The 23,877-nt window shown below is 43.7% G+C and overlaps 1 protein-coding gene across 2 annotated transcripts in view; it reads left to right on the top strand.

The window, feature by feature from the left end:
* Positions 1–480: 480 nt before the first annotated feature.
* The window catches only part of TTL (tubulin tyrosine ligase), a 36,679-nt gene continuing 13,282 nt past the window's right edge, over positions 481–23,877 (top strand). Inside the window, exons 1-5 of one of the 2 annotated variants that reach the window (XM_086326665.1) lie at positions 481–1,039; positions 5,034–5,112; positions 12,230–12,462; positions 19,112–19,247; positions 20,887–21,156. In XM_086326665.1, coding sequence (XP_086182791.1) covers positions 883–1,039; positions 5,034–5,112; positions 12,230–12,462; positions 19,112–19,247; positions 20,887–21,156 — 875 coding nt within the window. In that variant the 5' untranslated portion in view covers positions 481–882. The remainder of the gene's footprint in view (positions 1,040–5,033; positions 5,113–12,229; positions 12,463–19,111; positions 19,248–20,886; positions 21,157–23,877) is intronic. The other variant, XR_015136829.1, reaches the window with a different exon arrangement.

Raw genomic sequence — 23,877 nt, 5'->3', positions numbered from 1 at the left:
CAGGAATTGAGCCCCAGTCTCCTGTGTCTCCTGCATTGGCAGGTGGATTCTTTACCACTAAGCCACCAGGGAAGCCCCATGCCAGTGACCTAAGGAATCTAAAGTCACCTCCAACCCCCGGCTGTGCGCCACCCAGGAGGTCTCAGAAGGTGAAAGGAGCATTCACTCCAAAGGAAACCAGCAGCCACCGGAATGCTTCTGATTCTCTGCGGTCTTTAAGCAGGAGAGTAAAAGAGCATCGTAGACACAGAATGAAGCCTTAGAACTTGCTTTTAATCCATAAAATGTCCCCTTGAAATAGCAGGTGGAAAGCTACTGGAGCAAACCCCCTGAAAAGTGATCCTCCGACACCGCCCAGTCCCCGCCCCTCGACAGTGACCCTGGGCTCGGGAGGACCGCCCCAGTTTCCGGTCCTCTCCAGGGCCCGCTCCCGCCGCCGCGCTCCCCCTCCTCCAGCCAGCCCCCACACCCTCAGGCTCAGGGAGCCGGCCCGAGGAGGGTGCCGGGCGAGCCTATGGGTACAATCCTCCACCGCGTAGCCAGCCGCAGGGCCGGCCGCACGGAATCACGGGGCGGAGGCGGGGCCACGCCGGTGGTGGGAGTGGCCGCACCAAGGATGGGCGGGGCCGCGCCGGAGGTGGGCGCGGGGTCCCGGCTGCGCTCGCGGCTCCAGCAGAGGCCCAGGCCCTCAACCTCGGGCATTCCTCCCGGACCCGGGAGTCGCTGGGGGAGGGCGTGGGGGCGCGGTCGGAGCGTGCGGGGCGGGGCCGGAGCGGGGCTGGCGAGCGGCTGGCGCCCGGGCTGGTCCCTAGTTGAGCAGCCGCCCGGCCGGCTGGTCCCTGCGGCGGCTGCCGGGGCGGCCCGGGCGCGCGGCCTTTCGCCATGTACACCTTCGTGGTGCGCGACGAGAACAGCAGCGTCTACGCCGAGGTGTCCCGGCTGCTGCTCGCCACCGGCCACTGGAAGCGGCTGCGGCGGGACAACCCCAGGTTCAATCTGATGCTGGGAGAAAGGAACCGGCTGCCCTTCGGGAGACTGGGTGAGCGTCCCCGTTTTGCGCCCTCCTGCTCCTTCCCTCCACCCGTAGGACGAGAGCTTTTGTTTAAGGTCGGAAACCTTTTCCCCTCCTCTCGTTCCTCGGTCATATCGAAAACTGCATCTGTAGAGGGCCAGGCGCAGCGTTTATCTTGTCTTCTCGTGCCCTCGATCGAATTTGGGGCGGGAGTGGCTGTGCGGGCCCCCGGGACGGCAGCTGCCTCCTGACAATGACCGGTCCCCGCAGCCCCCTCCCCGCGGGGGCGTCGGTCTCTCCGGGGGTGGGGAGCCGAGAACGCTTGTTCCCCGGATTCCCCAGGGCCCGACACCCCCAAAACGGGCAGGTCGGCTGGGCGGATCGCCGGGCGGTGCGAGGCTCCGCGAGCCGGGGACGGCTGTGTGGCTGGAGTCCACTTGCATATTTCCTCCTCCGAGGATTCCGCCCTGCCTGTGTGGGCTCGGGAGGGGTGCTTGCGTGTGTTGAAAGCCCTGAGGATTGAGCTCCCCAAGACTCAAATAAACTGTCAGGGGATTTGGAAAAGACCTCTGAATTCCCAAACTAGTGAACCCAGCCCGGCGAAGGGCGGAAGGGTGTCTGATTTTGGACCATTCCTTAGACCACCAAAGAACACGTTTCCACAGTTGCGTGTTGAATGCAGATTTTTCGTGACACTGGATTCTCTGCCCTGCTCTCTCCGAGGGAGTTCCCTTAGCGCCCATGGTTGCTGCAGGCAGCACCACATCTCCATATCCGCCTGTAGGAAGGGGCTGGGGAAGGAGAGGACCAGCGGCTCCTTTTTAGATGACGTAATCCAGAAGTTGTGCGGATCACTTCCTTTCACATCTCATTAACCTGAGCGTAGTCTCACGGCCACTCCTCACTGCACAGTCATCCGGGAATTGCAGCCTCACTCGAGGTCGCCAGTGCGCCCTGCCAAAATTCCCCTGGGTTTGGGACCCCAACATATTGCCAAAGAATGGAAGGGGAGGACTGATAATGAGAAAAAGTCATCTGTGCCTTGGAGGGCGTCCCAAAGAGGGCACTGTCCTACCTCCAGTAGAGGAGACCGTTTTTTAGAAATAGGTGTGGTCAGAGGGTGGAGAGATGGAAGAGGCAAAGAATGAAAATAGCCATTTGAAACTGACTTGTCCTTGCTAAGGGCTTCCTTGGTGGCTCAGCAGTGAAGAATCCACCTGCCAATGCAGGAGACATGGGTTCAGTCCCAAGATGGAGAAGATCCCCTGGAGAAGGAAATGGCAACCCTCTCCAGCATTCTTGCCTGGAGGATCCCATAGACAGAGAAGCCTGGTGGCCTAGAATCCATGGGATTGCAAAGAATCAGACACAACTTATCGACCAAACCATAAGCCCTTGATGAGCTTACAGAGAGCGCACAGTTGGGTGGGGGCCTGTAGAATTGTAATGATCTGAGCAATGAAGGGGGTTCACCCTATCCTTACTGAAATTTCATTAAAATGGGACCACGAACAACTTTTTATTCTTACACAAATTTCTAATGTATGATGGGGACTCCATGGAAGAGCTGATTCCAACCCCCAGAAATTCTGGAATATAGAGAATGTGCCTGGAGATGGCCTTTTGTTAAACTGTCTCCCCAGGAAGCCCTCAGCAAGAAGAATGCCTTCCTTGAAAGAAAAAGACCTGCTTGTTGTTGAGAATGTTTAATTTCCTCCTTACTCTCTCTGCTTCCCTGCCTGACAGACTTTCTTCTTTGGACTGGATGGTGTCTAGCTGATGAAATCGGAATCCTAAAATTAAAAACTGACAACAATCCTTCAATAAAAAATAAATAAATTAGAAAAAAGCAACCGATAACAGTGGCTCAGCGGTGGTGGAAGCAGGGGCCATCAGCACTGCTGTGGGGCTCAGCACTAGGCTGTTGAAGCAGAATTCTAAAAGGTCCAAAACCTACACTGATACCGTGAAGTCAGCAGTTGCTCAGTAAACATTTGGTTTTTATGAGAAAGCTGAGGACTTCCTGGGGAGATAAAAGGCAATCTCTGGGCACATTCTCTTATTCTAAGATTTCTGGGGGTTGGAATCAGTCCTTCGATGGAGTTCCCATGATACATCAGAAACTTGTATAACTTTAACTCCCAAGTATCCTGATTGGGAGTTTGATATTAGCAGGTGCAAACTATTCTATATATGTATAACTGAATCACTTCGCTGTATAACCGGAAATAACAACTGTGTGCACGCGCGCTAAGTCTCTTCAGTTATGTCCAGCTCTTTGCAACCCTATGGACTATAGCCCACCCAGGCTCCTCTGTCCGTGAGATTCTCCAGGCAAGAATACTGGACTGGGCTGCAATGCCCTCCTCTAGGGGATCATCCCTACCAAGGGATTGAACCTGCAACTCCTGCATTGTAGGTGGATTCTTTACCACTGAGCCACCAGGGAAGCCCCAATTCAACTCTAGTCCAATATAGAATAAAAATTAAAAAAAGAAATTCTAAAAAAGTGTCAGCCAAAAAATAAAACAAACCCTTATACTTCAATAAAAAAATTTTTTTAAAGGTTAGCTTCTTAAAAGCAAGCCAAAAAAAAAAAGCAAAACAGCATCCCACAGCCAGGTCATTATATGACTTCAGTGTTAGGGGTATTTATCTTTTGTACACAGTGCGAAACCCAAGGAGATGGCCCAGCCGGATAAAGGCCCAAGAATGCTGGTGCCATGGAGATGAGAAGGTGGGCAGTTTAGGTGTGAACCAGTCCACCTGTCTTAGGGAGATAATAAGAGCTAGTTAGTGCCTGAAACTTATTTGATTATATGCTGTCGTCAGATGAATTATTCTTACATCTGGCATCTTCAATTCAAACTCCCTTTGTTTCATTCTACTTTTGTGTGGCTGAAAACTCAGTGCATTTTGTTAGGATGTTAAATATACATTGAGGCTTTTGTAGAGATTATCATATTGCGTGAAATAAGTCACACAGAGAAAGACAAATATGTATCACCTATATGTGGAATCTAAAAAAATAGTACAAATAAATTTATTTACAAAACAGAAACTGACTCACAGACATAGAAAAGAAACTTATGGTTACCAAAGGGGAGGGAGGGGAAGGGAAAAATTAGGCCTATGAGATTAACCAATCCACACTACTATTTATAAAATAGATGAAAAAGAAGAATTTATTGTATAGCACAGGGAATTATATTCAATATCTTATAATGGGTATGATTATTAAATACTTATAGTGGAAAAGAATCTGAAATATATATAGAGATATGTATAACTGAATCACTGCTGTACATCTGAAACTAACACAATATTGTAAATCAACTACTTCAATAAAAAATTTTTAATTGAGGCTTTTGTTTTTATTTGTATCCTTCTGCTTTAGTTTTATAGAGGAGGGGACATGCAGTGCAACCTACTGAAAATGAGTTTCCCTGTGGGAGTATGCACAGAAGAATATTCTCAGGTCTTCTGAATTTATAGACATGACCTCTCCACCGTCCCCCCTAAGCTAGCTAGTGGCTCTCCTAGAAGCTTGCAGAGGTAGGCATGCTTGCGAATAGCAGGACCTTAGCTCTACTGCCTTCCTCGATGGCTGTCGAGAGCAAGGGTAGCAACATCAGAAGTCTGACCATTTGAGTCTTTACTGTATAGAGATTATTAAATCCATGTGTTAAGCCACGAGTGGGGTACAGTGGGAATCCAGGAGAGGCAAAATAGAAAATACTTGTCCACCCTAGGAACAAAGGCAGCAGTGGTCCTTGGCAGACCTATGATACTGGTATATTCTCCACTCTGGGAAGGGGGAGAATTGCCAGCCGAAAACTGAGCAAAGGGGCATTGAGGCGCAGGGCAACAGAATCCCTGTCTTTCCAACACCCAGTCTGATAACGGGGGAAAGACGAGCTAGGCATGACACGCTGCTCTCTGTCCTGTATGCGGGTGCTGACATTGTTTTCCATTGGAGAAACGGTCTGTTTCCTTTCTGAACCTCCTCTCTGCTTCACAGGTCATGAGCCTGGGCTGATGCAGTTGGTGAATTACTACAGAGGGGCCGACAAACTGTGTCGCAAAGCATCTTTAGTGAAGTAAGTGTTCTTTAAGACCCAGTGTTTTCCATTGTCACCTAAATGTGAGCTTTCATCCTGAAGCACTTAAGCAGAATGTGGAATTGTCTTTTAAGAGTGAAAATACTTTCATTTAGAAAGCAATCAAAGATCAGTTTTGGTGTGTGTGTGTGTGTGTGTGTGTGTGTGTGTGTTGCCACATTGCTGGAATCTTAGTTCCCTGACCAGGGATCAAACCTGTGCCTCCTGCATTGGAAACTAGGAGTCTTAACCACTGGACTGCCAGGGAAGTCCCCAAATATTAGTTTTGATTGTTATCCAAACTTTGCTGTTTGTGTCTGGTAAAGCCTGTCTGTCTCTTACATGAGGAGCTTCCCTGGTGGCTCAGTGGTAAAAAATCTGTCTGCTAATCCACAGGTTCAATCCCTGGGTCGGGACTATTCCCCAGGAATGGCAACCACTCCAGTATGAGAATCCCATGGACAGAGGAGCCTGGCGGGCTATAGTCCATGGGGTTGCAAAGAGTCAGACAGGACTTAGCGACTCAACAACAGTAACAACTCTTAGGTGAGGATCCCTTGAAGCAGAGTCTGAGACAGGGCTTCTCATGGCAGTGATTAATGAGGAGCGGGCTCGCAGGAGAAACTCACTGAGAACCAGGGAAGCCCGGGAAGCAGCCAAGCAAAGAGGTGGTTTCAGCTGAAATCTCAGCTCAGCCTGATTCCATGGAAATTGGGAGCAAACTGCCCCTTGATAGTCTAGACTCTGATGTCGGTCAACCACGGGCTATGGGAGGACGCACCTTCCCAGCATTTCTAGGCAGCAGCTGGTCCCTAGAGAAGGGGTACACATATGCTTATAGCAGTCAACTCTCAGCAGCCAGGGGCCCCTCAGAAGGGACACCTGGGGAGAATATACTGGTATCTACCACACTGCCCATCTCTGAGCAGTTCGCTCATGGCTTGCTGCCAAAAGAACAGCATCATGGGACTTCCCTGATGGTCCAGTGGTTAAGACTCAAAGTGATTAAGTCAGTCCAGTGTCCGACTCTTTGTGACCTATGTACTGTAGCCCGCCAGGCTCCTCTGTCCATGGGAATCTCCAGGCAAGAATACTGGAATGGGTTGCCATTTCCTCCTCAATGCAGGGAGCATGAGTTCCATCCCTGGTCAGGGAATAAGATCTCATATGCCTTGCTGTGTGACAGAACAAAACAAAAAAAGAAGAGTGGTATCATAAGGTGGAAGGGAGCAGCCTGAGTCAGTGATTAAGATCTAGGATCAGCAGCTTGGGTTTTAATTTCAACTCTTCTTAACAGCTTGGGCAAAGTTTCTAACCCCTCTAGGCCTCAGTGCATCCTTCACAAAGAGGTTGTAATGTACGTAATGTCTGTAACAGTGGCACACACTGAGCATTTGACCCTATGCCTTAGTTTCCTTTTCTGGAAAATGAGGGTAATAATAGCAACTACCTCAGGGTTGTTGTAAGGATTAGTTGAATTAATTTATGTCAAGTCTTGGACTCATTCGAGGGTCAGAGTCCATACTGTATAAATGAAAGAGGGGTGGGGCCCCTAAAACCAGGTCTCCAGAATTCCCTCTACAGTGACTAGTGTGAATGCGTATGTAGCCAAACACATCACTTACATAAGACAACACTAGAAGGCGTAACTCAATGAAAATACTCTTTTCCCCAGTCATCCTGCTTTGCAGGCTCTAGATATTTACTAACTTGTGTTGATAGGAATATTTCCACCTTTTGGCTCAGACTCACTGCCCCTCAGTAACTTACGTATCATCCTCTCCCTGTGATGGATTTTCGTGATTTGTCAGCTACTTCTAAAGAACAAAGCTTCATAAAGTCTTCTTTTTACATATATTCATATTTATTTGTTTTTTAACATTTATTTACTTGACTACATCGGATCTTAGTTGTGACATGGAATCTTTGTTGCATCATTCAAGATCTTTAGTTGTAGCGCATGGATTCTCTAGTTATGGCTTAGCTATTCCACAGCCTTTGGAATCTTAGTTCCCTGACCAGGGATCAAACCCACGTCCCCTGCATTGCAAGGTGGATTCTTAACCACTGGACCACCAGAGATGTCCCCTTATTTACATATTTAGAACTCAGAAGTTTGTTTCACAAGAGCTAGGAGTAGAAGTGGGATTGTTTATTGAGGTTATTCATTTAGAAATTTTGATAAAATGCTTGTTCATTCTATGATTTTTTTCCTAAAGATAAAGGTAGGATTTTTTTAAAAAAAAACAGAGGATACTGTGAAAAGTAATGTTCTCTATGTTTGCATACTTGGTAGCTAAGATAAGATGGAGAGAGTTCAGAACTAGAGGCATGAGTAGATCTGAGTGAGTGTCTGGATCTCTGTGGCCTTGGACAGTGCCACTCAGAATCCCCATGTCCCATCTGTGGGGATGTCGGGGATCATGCCCGCTTTTTGCCTCCCCATGGCATGTGACGTGGTCTGTTACGGCACGCTATACGTGGCAACCTGACTTACTCGGGCTGGGGGTTATCGTCATCCTCTAAACTTCCTTCATTCTCTCAGGCGTCCTGTGCAGGACTGCGGTCATTCCCTTTGTCCCAAAGTGAAAGTAAAAGTGTTAGTTGCTCAGTCGTGTCCAACTCTTTGCGACTCCATGGACTGTAGCCCACCAGGGTCCTCTCCATGGGATTTTCCAGGCAGGATACTAGAGTGGATTGCCATGCCTTTCTCCAGGGGTTCTTTCTGACCCAGGGGTTGAACCCAGGTTCCCTGCGTTGCTAGCAGATTCAAAATAAAGTAAATGGAGTGCTAGCTGCATGTATCATTTAAATTGCCTAGTAGCCCCGTTAAAATGAGTACAAAGATGGCTTCCCTGGTGGCTCAGTGGTAAAGAATCTGCCTGCCAGTGCAGGAGACTCGGTTTCCGTTCCTGATGCAAGATCCCATGGGCCTCAGAACAATTAAGCCCATGTACCGCAAGTACTGAGCCTATGCTCTAGAGCGTGGGAGCCACAACTACTGAGCCCACAGGCCCTATAGCCCTTGCCCTGCAACAAGAGAAGCCACCACAACGAGAAGCCTGCGCTCCACCACTAGAGAGTAGCCTCCACTCACCACAACTAGGGAAAAGCCCGCGCAGTAATGAAGGCCCAGACAGCCCCCCAAACTGGTTATTTTTTTAAATGAGTACAAAGACATTGTACAATTTATTTTAGTAATATATTTTATTTAACCAAATAATTCTAAAATGTCAGTTTGACATGTAATTAATATAAAAAACAACTAATGAGATATATCATTTCTGTATTCAAGTCTTCAGAATCTGGTGTGTATTTTATATTTATAGTACATCTAAACTCAAACATTAAATTTTCATTGGTGTACTTCCCAGGAGGTGTAGTGGTTAAGACTCTGCTCTCCCACTGCAAGGGGGCACAGGTTCGATCCCTGGTTGGGAATTAGGATCCTGCATGCCTTGGGGTGTGGGGGGAAAAAAAGAAGAAAGACATATGCAGCATGGATACAGGTGAAAAAGTATACATCACAAGGCCATTTTTTATCTTTGATTATTGAGTGAAATAATAATTGAAAAGAATGATTTGGTAAGCGTTCCTCTTAAGAAAATGTGAATTGGAGTTAACAGTACAAGAATCCTGGTAAAATTCGCCTATCTCTCACTCAGGGGCATTGGTAAAGAACATAGTATCATTACACTCATCATCTTGTGTTTCTTCCATTCTTCATTGTATCATTTGCAAGTATGTACTGAACCATTTTAACAATTTATCCATACTGAGTACAAATGTTTTTAGTATGTGTCTATATGTATCATGCAATAGAATGTAGCAATAAAGCAAAAAAACACAAAAACAAAAAAACCAAGCAAACATCAGTCTATTAAATCCCAGTAAATCCAGACTTTAACGCAGGTTAGCTGAAGTAATGTCTGTTATGATAGAAACTATTTTTTCACATATAGATGAAATTCATCTGACAAATATAAAAGATTAGAAAATATCTTTACCATGAGTTTCTATTTTAGGCTGCAATTTGACAATATTTTTTCATATATTTGGAAATCTTGAGGCAAAACATACAAATTATTAATTGGGCAGCTTCTAGCACCCAACTCATCTAAAGCTAAGGAAAAATATTTCAAAATTTTCAAATTTTGATTCAATCTTTGATATTGTTAGAAATGCTTTGTACTCTCTGGGCAGTTATTGTTGGCTTAACTAAAGACCATTCACTTTTTGTAAAATATTTTTTTAGGCTTTCCTCAAAATTCTTTTACTACATTTCCATCTAAAATGACACTGTTTTTTTTGTGTAAGAATCCAAGCCATTTCATAGCTGAACAAAATTACAAACTCAGATCGTATTAAAAATGTTCAAAGTTTTTTTCTGTTGAATTTTTAATTCTGATTTTAGCCACTAATTTCATTGTTTGTTTTTTGACTGTTGAAAGGTAAACACTTATCGAATTCCTTATGTTTCTTGAAAATGTCCCCTTTATACAACAAACTTCATTTTTCCTTCCACTGCTGCTGCTGCTAAGTTGCTTCAGTCATGTCCGACTCTGTGCAACCCCATAGACGGCAGCCCACCAGGCTCCGCCGTCCCTGGGATTCTCCAGGCAAGAATACTGGAGTGGGTTGCCATTTCCTTCTCCGATGCATGAAAGTGAAAAGTGACAGTGAAGTCGCTCAGCCATGTCGGACTCTTAGCGACCCCATGGACTGCAGCCCACCAGGCTCCTCCATCCATGGGATTTTCCAGGCAAGAGTACTGGAGTGGGTTGCCATTGCTTTCTCCTAAACACAGCAGATTTTAATTGCCGTCCATGGTGAAATTTGTGACACACATTTGAATGTCTTCTAGTGCTTATTTTTCCTTTATTGTGTGGTTATGGCTCTAGCTTCTGCATCTCCACTCAATTTTATATCCGTAGTATACCTTTGTTTTAAATTGAAGAACTTGTCTGTACACATTTTTTTTTAATTAAAAAAACAATTATGCTTGTTTACCAATTATGATTACCTAGCTATTACTAGGGCTTCCCAGGTGGCTTAGTGGCAAAGAATCACCTACAGAAAATACAGGTTCAATCCCTGGTTCGGGAAAATCCCCTGAAGAAGGAAATGGCAACCCACTTCAGTATTCTTGCCTGGGAAATTTCATGGACAGAGGAACCTGGAGGGCCACAGTCCATGGGGTCATAAAGAGTTGGACACAACTTACTGAGTAAGCAACAACAACAAGGCTACTACTATAACTTGTGCTATGAGCATAATAAGCATGTTATAATGTTTCATCAGTGCCTGGAAAACAATTCACATGAATCCATCTATTGTCCACAAGTAGAACAGTGACGCTTTTATGTTTAATACCAGAAGCAGCATGTGCCCCCGACACACAGGCCACCCTCCAACAACAGCGTCTTAGGTCATCCAGTGATCAAAGGGAAACATCGTCTTGCCAAAGCAGTACTGTTGTGCTTCATGAAAACATATCTTACTATGCTTCAACTTTTAAATTAAAACTAGACACAATTGGAAATTCAGTTCCTGAGTTGCATTGGCCACTTTTCAAGTGCTGCGAAGCACTTGAAAGTTCCATGTGGCTCATGGCCACCATATTGGACAGTGCAGATAGAGCCAAATGGTCTGTGAGTAGAGATGTATGGTGGGTTTTGTTTGTTTGTTTGTTTGTTTTGAGTTCTTTAAATTCCATTGCCTCTGACTTAAAAAGAAAGTGAAAATGAAAGTCACTCAGTCGTTCTTAGTGACCCCTATAGTCCATGCAATTTTCCAGGCCAGAATACTGGAGTGGGTAGCCTTTCCCTTTCTCCAGGGGATTTTCCCAACCTAGGGATCGAACCCAAGTCTCCCACATTGCAGGCAGATGCTTTACCAGCTGAGCCACAAGGGAAGCCCAAGAATACTGGAGTGGGTAGCCTGTCCCTTCTCCAGCGGATCTTCCTGACCCAGGAATTGAACCGGGGTCTCCTGCATTGCAGGTGGATTCCTTACTGAGCTACCAGAGAAGAGCTTTATTTAAAAATCTCAATTTATAGTTTCTTTTCATTATTTCTGCTGTTGGCTCACCAGCTGAGTTTTGCTGATTACAGACCAGGCTCTGGCATTTCTATTTTAGAGAGACCAGGAAGTGCAGCTCAGGGGACACTTGTGAGTGTCTTTGGGTAGGTTCTTCCCTCCTCTGATTCCTGGGGACCAAGGATGGTTTTAGAGTTAGGACTTGGCAACAATTCAGGGCTTTCATCCTGCCTGTTCCTCTCTACCTTTATGATGTTGGGAAATTCACTTCTCTGTGACCCAGTACCTCATCCATGAAAGGTGATGCTGGTGCCTCCCCTTAGGGATCTCACTGGGAAGGAGATGCCGAGGGAAGCCCTTGTGTTTATTAAGTGCCTGACATTATATCCCCCTTGTTATGTTATTTGGGAGGCAGAAGATGTGTTGGAGTTATGACCACCAGAGTCCTGTGTTTCATTAGAAAGACTCTTCCTAGGAATTCCCTGGCAGTCCAGTGACACAGGTCGATCCCCTGGTCTGGGAACTAAGATCCTGCAAGCTATATGGGGCTGCCTCTCCCCCCACCAAAAAAAGATTCCTACTCTGCCACTGAAACCAGGCTGAGCTAAAAGTATTTTAATACTTTTAAATTAAATTCCAAAGTATTAAGCTTTTCTCTCCAGAGTTGGGGCAAGGTAGTATTTTGCTAGTAATCCAGATAGTTTCCTCAGTTCTCCACTTGGTTTTGTTAGTGCGGGTCTAGCTTGGCTATGGCATATTTGTTGGAAATATGTTGTTTTGGGATCACTGCAGATTAAGTTTCCTTGGTGATGCATTTTAAGAGGAGTTAAAGTTCTGGACATTAAGCCCCTTTGGAATTCCATGGAGTGTGCTTGTAAGGTCGTGTGTAACAGCTGTGTGCTGCTCTGTGGTCCATTGGAGGTCTGCCCAGTGAGGCCAAGAGTGAGGTGTGGGATAAGGAGACCAGCTCCGTGCCCTGGCCATGCCTCCTTGGAGAGCTGTGGGCGAAGCACTGGCTTTTCTGAATAGAGGGAGAGACTGTCCTCAGAAGAGAGACTGACCTTCTATCGTCTGCCAGGCTCATCAAAACCAGCCCAGAACTGGCTGAGTCCTGCACATGGTTCCCCGAGTCGTACGTGATTTACCCAACCAACCTTAAGACCCCAGTTGCTCCAGCTCAGAATGGAATCCATCCACCATTCCATAGTTCAAGGACAGACGAGAGAGAATTTTTCCTGGCTTCATATAACAGAAAGAAAGAGGAGGGAGAGGGCAACGTTTGGATTGCAAAGTCATCAGCCGGAGCCAAAGGTGAGTTGGCATCACTGCCCCTTCTCCTTTCCCTGCGGGTGCTTGATATGCTTTGTTAGATTCAACTGATGTCTTTAGGTGAGTGACTATACTAATCTGAATCCTCAAGGATAGAGACCACATCTAGTTACACAATTTAAAATATCTAGGTTCTGATGACCTAGAAATGTGTATCTCCAAATCACTTACAGTAAATCCTCCATGTTCGAATTAGTTCCATTCTGAGAGCACATTCATAAGCCCAATTTGTTTGTGTGTGTGCTTAGTCACTCAATCGTGTCCAACTATCAGCAGCCCCATGGAAAGGCTCCTCTGTCCATGGGATTCTCCAGGCAAGAATACTGGAGTGAATAGCCATTCCTTTCTCCAGGGGATCTTCCCATAGGTACCCAACTAACACAATCAGCCATATAGTACTGTCCTGTAATAGATTTATAATACTTTCCACACAAATAAGACATAAAAAAAAATAAACACTTTTCATCTCACAGTACAGTACCTCGAAAAGTACAGTAGTATAGTGCAAGAGCTGGCACCAGGGGCTGGCATCGAGTAAACAGGCAAGAAGAGTTACTGATGGAGGAGGGAGAGGAGGTGGGAGATGGTACAGCTGAAGGGTCATCAGCAATAGGAGACGAAGGACAAGCTGCAGAGCCACCTGTAGGGGACGCAGCCTGTGACATTGTACTCCAGACACGTGAACTGCCTTGCATGATTTTGACATACAAACGCACGTTCTCATCTTTGAAAGTTTGCAACTTGAAGGTTTGTATGTAGGGGACTTACTGTATACTAAAGTAAAGTAAAATAAAATAAGCAAAAGTGTTTCTAGCTGAGGGCTTTCTCTTTAAGCCCAAACCCAATGGTAAGCATTTTCAACTTAATATGTCTGATGTAGAACCTTTCGTTTCCTTCCGAACTATACCCACCCCAGCTTGCTCCTCTTTCTGCCTGCTCATGGAGGACATGATCCCACTTTTCACCCGGCCTCTGAACCCCAAACCTGGGAGTCCTTCTTGCCTGCTCTTTGCTTTACAGTCAGTCTCTAACACATCAGCAAGTCTTGTTCACTCTACCTTTAAAATAAAGTCTCCAATAGAACTTTTCTTGCCATTTCCACTGCTCTCACTGGACATCAAAGCTCCTGTTCTCTCTAACCTGGGTAATTACAATGCCTTTTCATAGCAGTTCTCCTGCTTTCGGGCCCAGTGATGTTTTAAAAATGGAAACATGATCATATTACTCCCCACTCAAGATGTACCAGCTGCCTCCCCGAGGCAACTAGAATAAACTCAAGTCCTGCTGGAAGTCGACACCACTTGATATTTGCCCGTATCTCTGATCTCACCCCCTATCCTTGGCCTTGCTCCCTGTACTGTAGCCAGGAAGCCTGCCTAGAGTCCCTCAAATCCTTTAAATTCATCTCTGTACCTGGAACGCGCTTCCATGGGCTGTTTTTCGTTTCTCAGCTCAGATGGTGCCTTGTCAGAAAGGCTTTTCTAATCTAAAATAGCCTCTATGTCCATTGCTTTCTATCCTTTCCCCTGCTTTAATTTTCCATCCCTGCACTAACTTTTTCCAGCACTCTATTACTTGTTAGTTTATCTCTTCATCTCCTCCATAATCCTGCAAGCTCCATGTAAACACAGACTTTGTGTATTCTTCATCTCTGTACCTTCCCCTCAGGCACTTAATAAATGTGTGTGAGTGAATGCACTAAAGGCAGAAGGTATGTCATAACTCAGGCTTAAAGTAAGGCAGTTGCCAATGTAATCAGAGAAGGCAATGGCACCCCACTCCAGTACTCTTTCCTGGAAAATCCCATGGACGGAGGAGCCTGGTGGGCTGCAGTCCATGGGGTCGCTAGGAGTCCAGCACGACTGAGCGACTTCACTTTCACTTTTCACTTTCATGCATTGGAGAAGGAAATGGCAACCCACTCCAGTGTTCTTGCCTGGAGAATCCCAGGGACGGGGGAGCCTGGTGGGCTGCTGTCTATGGGGTGGCACAGAGTCAGACACGACTGAAGCGACTTAGCAGCAGCAGCCAATGTAATGATCACATAGACATGGTCCCTCTCTATAACTATTATTATATGCTATCTTAAAAACCATTCCATTTTGAACTTACACTTCTTTGATTGCCTTGAAAAACCATCTGGCCATTGGTACTCATTTTTTTTTTTTGAGTCAAAATCAACTTCATTATTATTTCCAACCTCATTTCTGATCTTATAAATAATAAGGGTTCATTATAGAAAGTTAGAATGTACAGATACTATTATTCCTCTATTACAAATTAAAACACCTATTACCATCATTTTGGTAATTATCTCTTTTTTAAAAAAACTTTTTATTCTGTATTGGGGTATAGCTGATTAACAGTGTTGTGATTTTCTAGTTTAGATAAACAACTAAAGGACTCAGCCATACAGACACATATATCCATTCTCCCCCAAACTCCCCTCCTGTCCAGGCTGCCACATAACATTGAATCAAGTTCCCTGTGCTGTACAGTAGGTCCTTGTTTGTTATCCATTTAAAATACAGCAGTGTGTACATGTCCATCCCAAATTCCCTAGCTGTCCCTTCCTCCCCCATCCTTTCCCCTGACACATTGGTACTTATTTTTATCCCAGGTCCAGTGGACCTCACCTTCTTTTTCACCACTTGTGAGACAGAAGGGCATCACCTAGAATCTTCATGTGCCTCACCTACCTCTCCCTCCCCTCCTGTGAATTCTTCTGCAGAACTGTCCCCTAGCTTTGTTCCAATAGTAAATGGGGGAATTGGAAGAGGAAATAATCGTCTACAGTATTCCAGATTCCTCCTGTGGGTGGAGACTGGAGTCAGGTGGCCACCAAGAGGACATCTTACATCCTTATGTCATGGACTTGACTGGCATGAAACGAGGAGTGAGGCAGGCCTTGGGCAGAAGGACACGTCAGGTCATGGTGGTGATCCCACCTGGGTGGTCCCTGGACCCTCCCCAACACAAGACAGAGAGTGATGCTCAGCAGCAGACAGAGGTACAGAGAGAATTAATGCCAAACAGAGAAGACATTTCGCTTTAGGAGCTGAGGAGATTAGTGGTGTGGATTTGTTTTATTGGAGAATTACAAAATGAAATGAATAGCTGAATGAATGAATTGTATTCTTGTTAAACAAACATGTAGTACCTAGCATTCTGGGTGTAGTTGGCGTAACTTCACACTATATTCAGAGCAAGCCACTGTTTATCGTCTCCACTGCCCATCTTGGATCTGAGTCTCCTTCACCGTCACCTGGAGCATTGCCCCCTGTCCTCCTATTCTTGGCCATTCTCCCGAGTCTCCACGCAGTACAGTAGACAGAGATCCTATTAGAGCAGGGTCAGACCATGTCATATTTGTACTCAGCACTGTCTCTGGGACCAGGATCAGATCAGATCAGTCGCTCAGTCGTGTCCGACTCTTTGTGACCCCATGAATCGCAGCACACCAGGCCTCCCTGTCTATCACCAACTCCTGGAGTTCACTCAGACTCATGTCCATCGAGTCAGTGATGCCATCCAGCCATCTCATCCTCTGTCGTCCCCTTCTCCTCCTGCCCCCAATCCCTCCCAACATCAGAGTCTTTTCCAGTGAGTCAACACTTCGCATGAGGTGGCCAAAGTACTGGAGTTTCAGCTTTAGCATCATTCCTTCCAAAGAAATCCCAGGGCTGATCTCCTTCAGAATGGACTGGTTGGATCTCCTTGCAGTCCAAGGGACTCTCAAGAGTCTTCTCCAACACCACAGTTCAAAAGCATCAGTTCTTCGGTGCTCAGCCTTCTTCACAGTCCAACTCTCACATCCATACATGACCACAGGAAAAACCATAGCCTTGACTTTGTTGGCAAAGTAATGTCTCTGCTTTTGAACATGCTATCTAGGTTGGTCATAACTTTCCTTCCAAGGAGTAAGCATCTTTTAATTTCATGGCTGCAGTCACCATCTGCAGTGATTTTGGAGCCCCCCAAAATAAAGTCTGACACTGTTTCCACTGTTTCCCCATCTATTTCCCATGAAGTGGTGGGACCGGATGCCATGATCTTCGTTTTCTGAATGTTGAGCTTTAAGCCAACTTTTTCACTCTCCTCTTTCACTTTCATCAAGAGGCTTTTTAGTTCCTCTTCACTTTCTGTCATAAGGGTGGTGTCATCTGCATATCTGAGGTTATTGATATTTCTCCCGGCAATCTTGATTCCAGTTTGTGTTTCTTCCAGTCCAGCGTTTCTCATGATGTACTCTGCATATAAGTTAAATAAACAGGGTGACAATATACAGCCTTGATGAACTCCTTTTCCTATTTGGACCAGGATAGCACCTGACAATCAACAGAGGATCAGTATATATATTGAGTGAATGAATGAATGTATAGATGGATGGGTGAATAAGAGAAATAATGAACATTTGGAGACAGAGATAAATGAGACAGACATGGTTCTCTTGCGCTCATGGACCCACAGTCTAGTCAGAAAGAAGGCTAATGATGCTAATTTCCAAAAGAGATGGAAACATTTTTCAAAAGTTTTTGAAAACAAAAACTATGATTAAAATCTCCATAGCACCTTTATAAGACCCAAAGATATATGTATATGTATAACCGAATCAACTCTGCTATACCCCTGAAACTAACACAACATTGAAAATCAACTATACTTCAATACAAAATAGAAGTTTTTTAAAAAGCCAAACAACAGTGGATACAACCCAAATGTCCATTGATTGATCAATTGAAAAAAATGTGATGTAGCCATCCACACAGTGGAATATTTAGTCATAGAAAGGTGGAAAGGCATATTGACACATGCTGCAATATGGATGAAGCTTGAAAAAAACTATGTTAATGAAAGAAGCTAGACCAAAAAAGACCCCTTACTATTTATTTCCATTTATATGAAGTCTCTAGATTCAGCAAACCTATGGAGATAGATAGTAGGTTAGTGGTCATCAGAGGCTTGGGTGAGGAAGGAATGGGTATAAGTGCTTGGTGGGTATGAAGTTTGTAGGGAGGTGATGAAAACATTCTAAAATTAGATTGTAGTAATGGTTGCAAACCTCTCGAATATACTAAAGATCATGGCACCTGGTCCCATCACTTCATGGCAAATAGATGGGGAAATAATGGAAACAGTGAGAGATTTTACACTTTAAAAGGGTGAATTTTATAGTATGTAAAATATCTCAAAGCTCTTTTAAAATATTGCATCATTTATTTAATGTTGAGGGACACTTTTTATTGGAGTATAGTTGATTTACAATGTGTTAGTTTCAGGTGTACAGCAAAGTGAGTCACTTATACATAAACATATATCCACTCTTTTTAGATTGTTTTCCCATATAGGTTATTATCAAGTATTGAGTAGAGTTCCCTGTGCTATACAGTAAGTCCTTAGTATCTGTTTTATATGTAGGAGTTCAGTTCAGTTCAGTTCAGTTCAGTCGCTCAGTCATGTCCAACTCTTTGTGACCCCATGAATCGCAGCACACCAGGCCTCCCTGTTCATCACCAACTCCCGGAGTTTACTCAAACTCATATGCATTGAGTTGGTGATGCCATCCAGCCATCTCATCCTCTGTCATCCCCTTCTCCTGCCCCCAATCCCTCCCAGCATCAGGGTCTTTTCCAATGAGTCAACTCTTCGCATGAGGTGGCCAAAGTATTGGAGTTTCAGCTTTAGCATCAGTCCTTCCAATGAACACCCAGGACTGATCTCCTTTAAAATGGACCAGATGCCATGATCTTAGTTTTCTGAATGTTTAGCTTTAAGCCAACTTTTTCACTCTCCTCTTGCACTTTCATGAAGAGGCTCTTTAGTTCCTCTTCACTTTCTGCCATAAGGGCGGTGTCATCTGCATATCTGAGGTTATTGATATTTCTCCTGGCAGTCTTCATTCCAGCTTGTGCTTCTTCCAATATGTAGGAGTATGTACAGGTAAATCCCAATCTCCCAGTTTATCCCCCTCCCCTTTCACCCCTGGTAACCATAAGATTGTTTTCTACATCTGTGACTCTATTTCTGTTTTGCAAATAAGTTCATTTGCACCTTTTTTTTTTAATTTCACATATTAGTGGTATCCTATGATATTTGTCTTTTTCTGTCTGACTGACTTCACTCAGTATGATTATCTCTCAGTTGATGGACACTTTGAATGTATCCAGTGTTTTCTATTACAGTGCTGCAAGAATGTTCTATTACATTTGTCTTCATGCCGTAACCTTACTGATGTTTCTGTAAAATATAGTGTTTCCAGTGGGTTTATTGGTTATAAGCAACACACAACCTTTATCGTGACACCAGTGACCAAGAGTAGTGGCCTGTATTCAGAGCGCTCAGATTTTGAATATCCATCAAAATGAAATTTCATGGTTGTAGCCTGCCATGATGGTGTTTACAATCCTACGTAAATAGAGAGTGGGATTGGATAATGCAGGTGCTTTTGTAGGGAGACAGAAGAGTGAGAGATGGAAGGAGGGAAGGGATGGAGAAGAAAAGTGAGCTGGCCAATAGCAGCCTCCTGTCGGCTTTTTCCTGCTGTCAGCATTTCCCTTCTGGCTTTGCGGAGAGTTTTCTTTTTCCTCTTGGGATGAACTGGACTGATCTGGCTTTGCTTTTGCCCTGTTAGGTGAAGGCATCCTCATCTCCTCAGACGCTACAGAACTGTTGGATTTCATAGACAACCAAGGCCAGGTGCACGTGATCCAGAAATACCTGGAGCGCCCGCTGCTCCTGGAGCCTGGTCATCGCAAGTTTGACATCCGGTAACGCATCCACGTCTGGAGTTTTTGTTTTTCGAATCTGTGAAAAATGCAATCATGTGTGGTGAGCAGTGTGATCTGGAGTGTGAGAAAGTATTGGACTGCATTCAGTGTCACCCAAGTTGGGCTTCCCTGGTGGCTCAGACAGTGAAGAATCTTCCTGCAGTGCATTGATCCCTGGGTGGGGAAGATCCCCTGGAGAAGGGAATGGCAACCCACTCCACTATTCCGCCTGGAGAATTCCATGGACAGAGGAGTTTGGCAGGCTACAGTCCATGGGGTCGCACAGAGTTGGATACGACTGAGTGACTAGCACTTTCAATTTGAGTGGCTGAATGGGACTGAGTTTCTAACTTCATTTTCTGTTTTTCTTTCACTCTTTCTCTTGTCTCTCTATAAAATGTTACTAAGATGATGAATTTCCTCTCTCTCTTTTTCTTTTAGTATTCTCTCTTTTAAAAACTATCTATTTATGGCTGTACTGGGTCTTTGTTGCTGCACACAGCCTTTCTCTAGTTGTCTCGAGTTGTGGTGCGCAGGCTTCTCACTGCAGTGGCCTCTCTTGTGGAGCACAAGAGGCTCCAGTTCTAGGGCTTTTGGGCATCAGTAGTTGTGGCACATGGGCTTAGTTGCCCCATGGCGTGTGAGATCTTCCCAGACCAGGGATTGAACCCATGTTCCTGCGTTGGTGGGATTCTAAACCACTGGTCCACCGGGGAAGTCCCTTTAATATTCTTTTTACTGGAAATGACTAGTGGATCCAAAAGGAAGGGCATCAGTGTGTGGGGCTTGCTTATGAAAGAAGCAAAGAGATATACACGGAACACATAGTCAGACACAGCAGATCACATGACCCTGCTAAAGGCTGTGTCCTCCCTCTGTTAACACACCTTAGGGTTTTGGACTTTATGTTTCCAAGAAAGGACATGGCAAGGAGAAAGAGGTTGTGGGTACTTTCAAAAGCTGAATGGCCCTGGCCCCAGCTTGCTCTGGGCCTTGCTGTCATCACCCAACCAGGACTCTCTCACCTTCATGCCTTCACTTTGACTTACTGCTTCTCAAACACCAGCCTGATCAGACCAGCTTCAGTGGGAACAGTCTTCTTAAGATTACTAAACGAGCAAACTTGGCAACTGGGGGTTTCATATTAACTGCAAAAACCAGCCCGCTCAGATCTCTTCAAAATACTGTATCTTTTGAATGGACCAAAGTCTCCTTGTCAGTTATGGTGAAATGTTTTCTTTGCCTCATCACGTGATAATTCGCTCTTTTGGCTAATTGTCATGGCTTGCCTCATATAATTTTATTTATTTATTTTAATGTTTGTTTATTTATTTTTGGATGCACTGGGTCTTCCTTGCAGCGCATGGGCTTCTCTCTAGTTGTGGTGTGCAGGCTCAGTTGCCCCACGGCATGTGAGATCTTAGCTCTCCGACCAGGGATCAAACCTGCGTCCCCTGCATTGCAAGGCGGCTTCTTAACCACTGGATCACCAGGGAAGTTTGTAACCTCGTATAATTTTAGAAACTACCTCCTTCCTCTGTTTCCTCCCAGAATAGTCAAGGTGTGGGGATGATAAATAGAACATGGAGAAGCTTTGGATAACTTGAATAAAATAGTGTTTTTTTTTTTGACTTTGCAGAAGCTGGGTCTTGGTGGATCATCAGTTTAATATCTACCTCTATAGAGAGGGTGTCCTTCGGACTGCTTCAGAACCATATCATATGGATAATTTCCAAGATAAAACCTGCCACTTGACCAATCACTGCATTCAGAAGGAGTACTCAAAGAACTATGGGAAGTATGAAGAAGGGAACGAAATGTTCTTTGAGGCGTTCAATCAGTACCTAACAAGTGCTTTGAACATCACCCTGGAAAGTAGTATCTTACTACAAATCAAACATATAATCAGGTAACTAATCCTTTCTCTTTTGGTTAAATGTGTCTTGAAGGAGCTTTGGGAGTTTGTGCCTTTCAAGGAATTGTTCCATTTCACTTGTCTAATTTAAGGACGAAAGTTATTTGTTATATCCCTTTATTATCCTTTTAATATCTATATGATCTGTGGTGATGAAGCTTTTTAAAATCCTTATGCTTAATCCTTCGATTACCTTATGTTGGTAATTTATATCTTCTCTCTTGCACTTGGGCAGATTGGGTAGAGGCTTATCAGTTTTATTAATCTCTTCTAAAAGTCAGCATTTGGCTTTAAGATTTTCTCTGTCATTTTTGTTTTCAGTTTCTTCATGTTCTTTATTATTTTTATTCTTCTGCTTTTGAGGGGTTTGCTTTTCTCTTCTTTTTCTAGTTTCCTTAAAGTATAAGGTCAGATCACTGATTTGAGATATTTCATTTTTTTAAAAATATAAGCAGTTAATGCCATCAGCTTTCCTATAAGAGCTCGTTAGCTGCATCCCACAGATTTTGCCATCATGTTTTTGTTTTCATTTTATTAAAATGCCTTCTAGTTTCCCTTGTGACTTCATCTTTGACTTGTGTGTTATTTAGCAATTTTTGCTGAATTCCCAAATATTTGGGATTCTCAAGGAATTTTCATTTCATTATGGTCAGAGAACATACTCTGTATGGTTTTAACTTTGTTAAAGTTTGTTTCATGGTCCAGGATATGGTCTATCTTTACTTATTTAAAATTTTTTCTTAATATGGTCCATCTTAGTGAATGTTCCACGTGTACTAAAAATAATGTTTATCCTGCTGTAGTTGAGTAGGGTGTTGTATAAATGCCCATTAGGGGAAGGCAGTTGGTAGGGTCATTCAAGTCTTTTGTATTCTTGCTGATTTTCTGTTCTACTTGTTCTGTCCATTATTGAGAGGTAAAACTTTGGAAGTCTCCAAGTATAATTATGGACCTGTCTATGTCTCCTTTTAGTTTTATTTGTTTTTTGCTTTGTATATTTTGAAGATCTGTTGTCAGGTGCATATACATTTAGAATTGTTATTTCTTTGGGAAGAATTGACCTCTTTATCATTATGTAGTTCCTGTCTTTATCTCTGGTAATATTTCTTATTTTGAAGTCTGTTTTGTCTGATATTAATATAGTCACTCCAGCTTTTGATTAATAATTTGTATCTTTTCATCCCTTTACTCTTCCTCTCTACTGTATAATTAAAATGGGCTTCTGATAGACATGTCATTGGATTTTGTTTTGTTTTGCTTTTAATCCAGTGAATCATCCGTTTTTCAATCGTTGTGTTTATACCATTCAAATTTTAAGTAACTACTGGCTTGATGCAATTTACATCTACCATGTTATCATTCATTGTCCATTTGTCCCCTCTTTTTTGTTTTTTTTTTCATTTCCTTGTTTCTTGCCTTCTTCTGAATTGTTTGAACTTTTTTAGAGTTCCGTTGAGTATCTGGCTGTATCTCTTTGTATCTTTGTTTGTTTGTTTTAATGGTTAACATCCAGGGGTTATGATGTACATAAACCTAATATGTAACAGATTATCTTGTTGGATTAAAAAAAGACCAAACTGTATCCTGTTTACAAGAAACCCACTTTAAATACAAAAGAGGGAAACATTCCTTTGCTCTTGCTTCAGCCCTAAAATTCCAAGTTTCATGTCCCTTCAGACTTCAGCATTTCTTTTAGAGCAGTTCTGCTAGTCATAAGTCCTCTTGCTTTTCCATCATCTTAGAATGTCTTGGTTTCTCCTTATTCCTGAAGGATTTTATCACTAGAGTTACCCAAATATAATGTCAAGCAAAAAATTATGAACTGGCCCTGTTCATATAAATTGAAAAACAAGCAAAGCTAAGTAATACATTATTTGGAAAAATGTACATATATGGTAAAAATCTAGTGAATTTTAAATTATGCATACATTCATCTAGTCATAATGCAAGTCAGGATATAAAACATTTAAGGCATCCTAAAAGATACCCTTGAACTCCCTCAAAATATATACTCTCTGCCAGAGATAGCCACTCTCTGACTTTTATCACCATAGATTCCTGTTGCTTGTTCTTAAACTTTATATAAGTGGAATTATACTGTAATTCTTGCTTTGTGTTCCGATTTTTTCAATATTGTTTCTGTGTCATATTCCATTGTGTGAATGCTCCATGGTTTATCCTTTCTGGATTTGATGGACCTCTGGGTTTTCTCTCATATATTAGACCTGTAATCTCTCTGAATTGTTTTATGTTAAGTGTCGTGTTTTTCTAGAAATATATCCTGTTGACCCAGGCTCACCTGTACATATGACTGTCCCTTCCGCAGCACGTTTTGGTGTCCCTTTCTGTTATAAATCAGGTGGCCATCTATGCGAGAATCTATTCGTGGGATCTCTATTCTGTTCTGTGGTCTGTTTTATCCGCCCTGTTGCTGCCACCCTGTCATGATGACTGAACCTTTTTCCTTAATGTGTTCTTACACTGGGCTTCCCTGATGGCTCAGTGGTAAAGAATCTGCCGGCCAACGCAGGGGATGCATGGGGTTTAATCCCTGGGTTGGGAATATCCCCTGGAGAAGAAAATGGCAACCCACTCCATTATTCTTACCTGGAGAATCCCCATGGACAGAGGAACCTGGCGGGCTACAGTCCATGGGGTCACAAAGAGTCAGACACAACTGAGCAACTAAACAATAAAAATAACAATAATAATTCT

Source organism: Bos grunniens, chromosome 11, assembly GCF_055505025.1.
Source record: "Bos grunniens cultivar Pamir isolate PY7600 chromosome 11, Bosgru_T2T1.0, whole genome shotgun sequence".
Lineage (NCBI taxonomy): Eukaryota > Metazoa > Chordata > Mammalia > Artiodactyla > Bovidae > Bos > Bos grunniens.
This window is presented reverse-complemented; position numbering and strand designations above follow the sequence as displayed.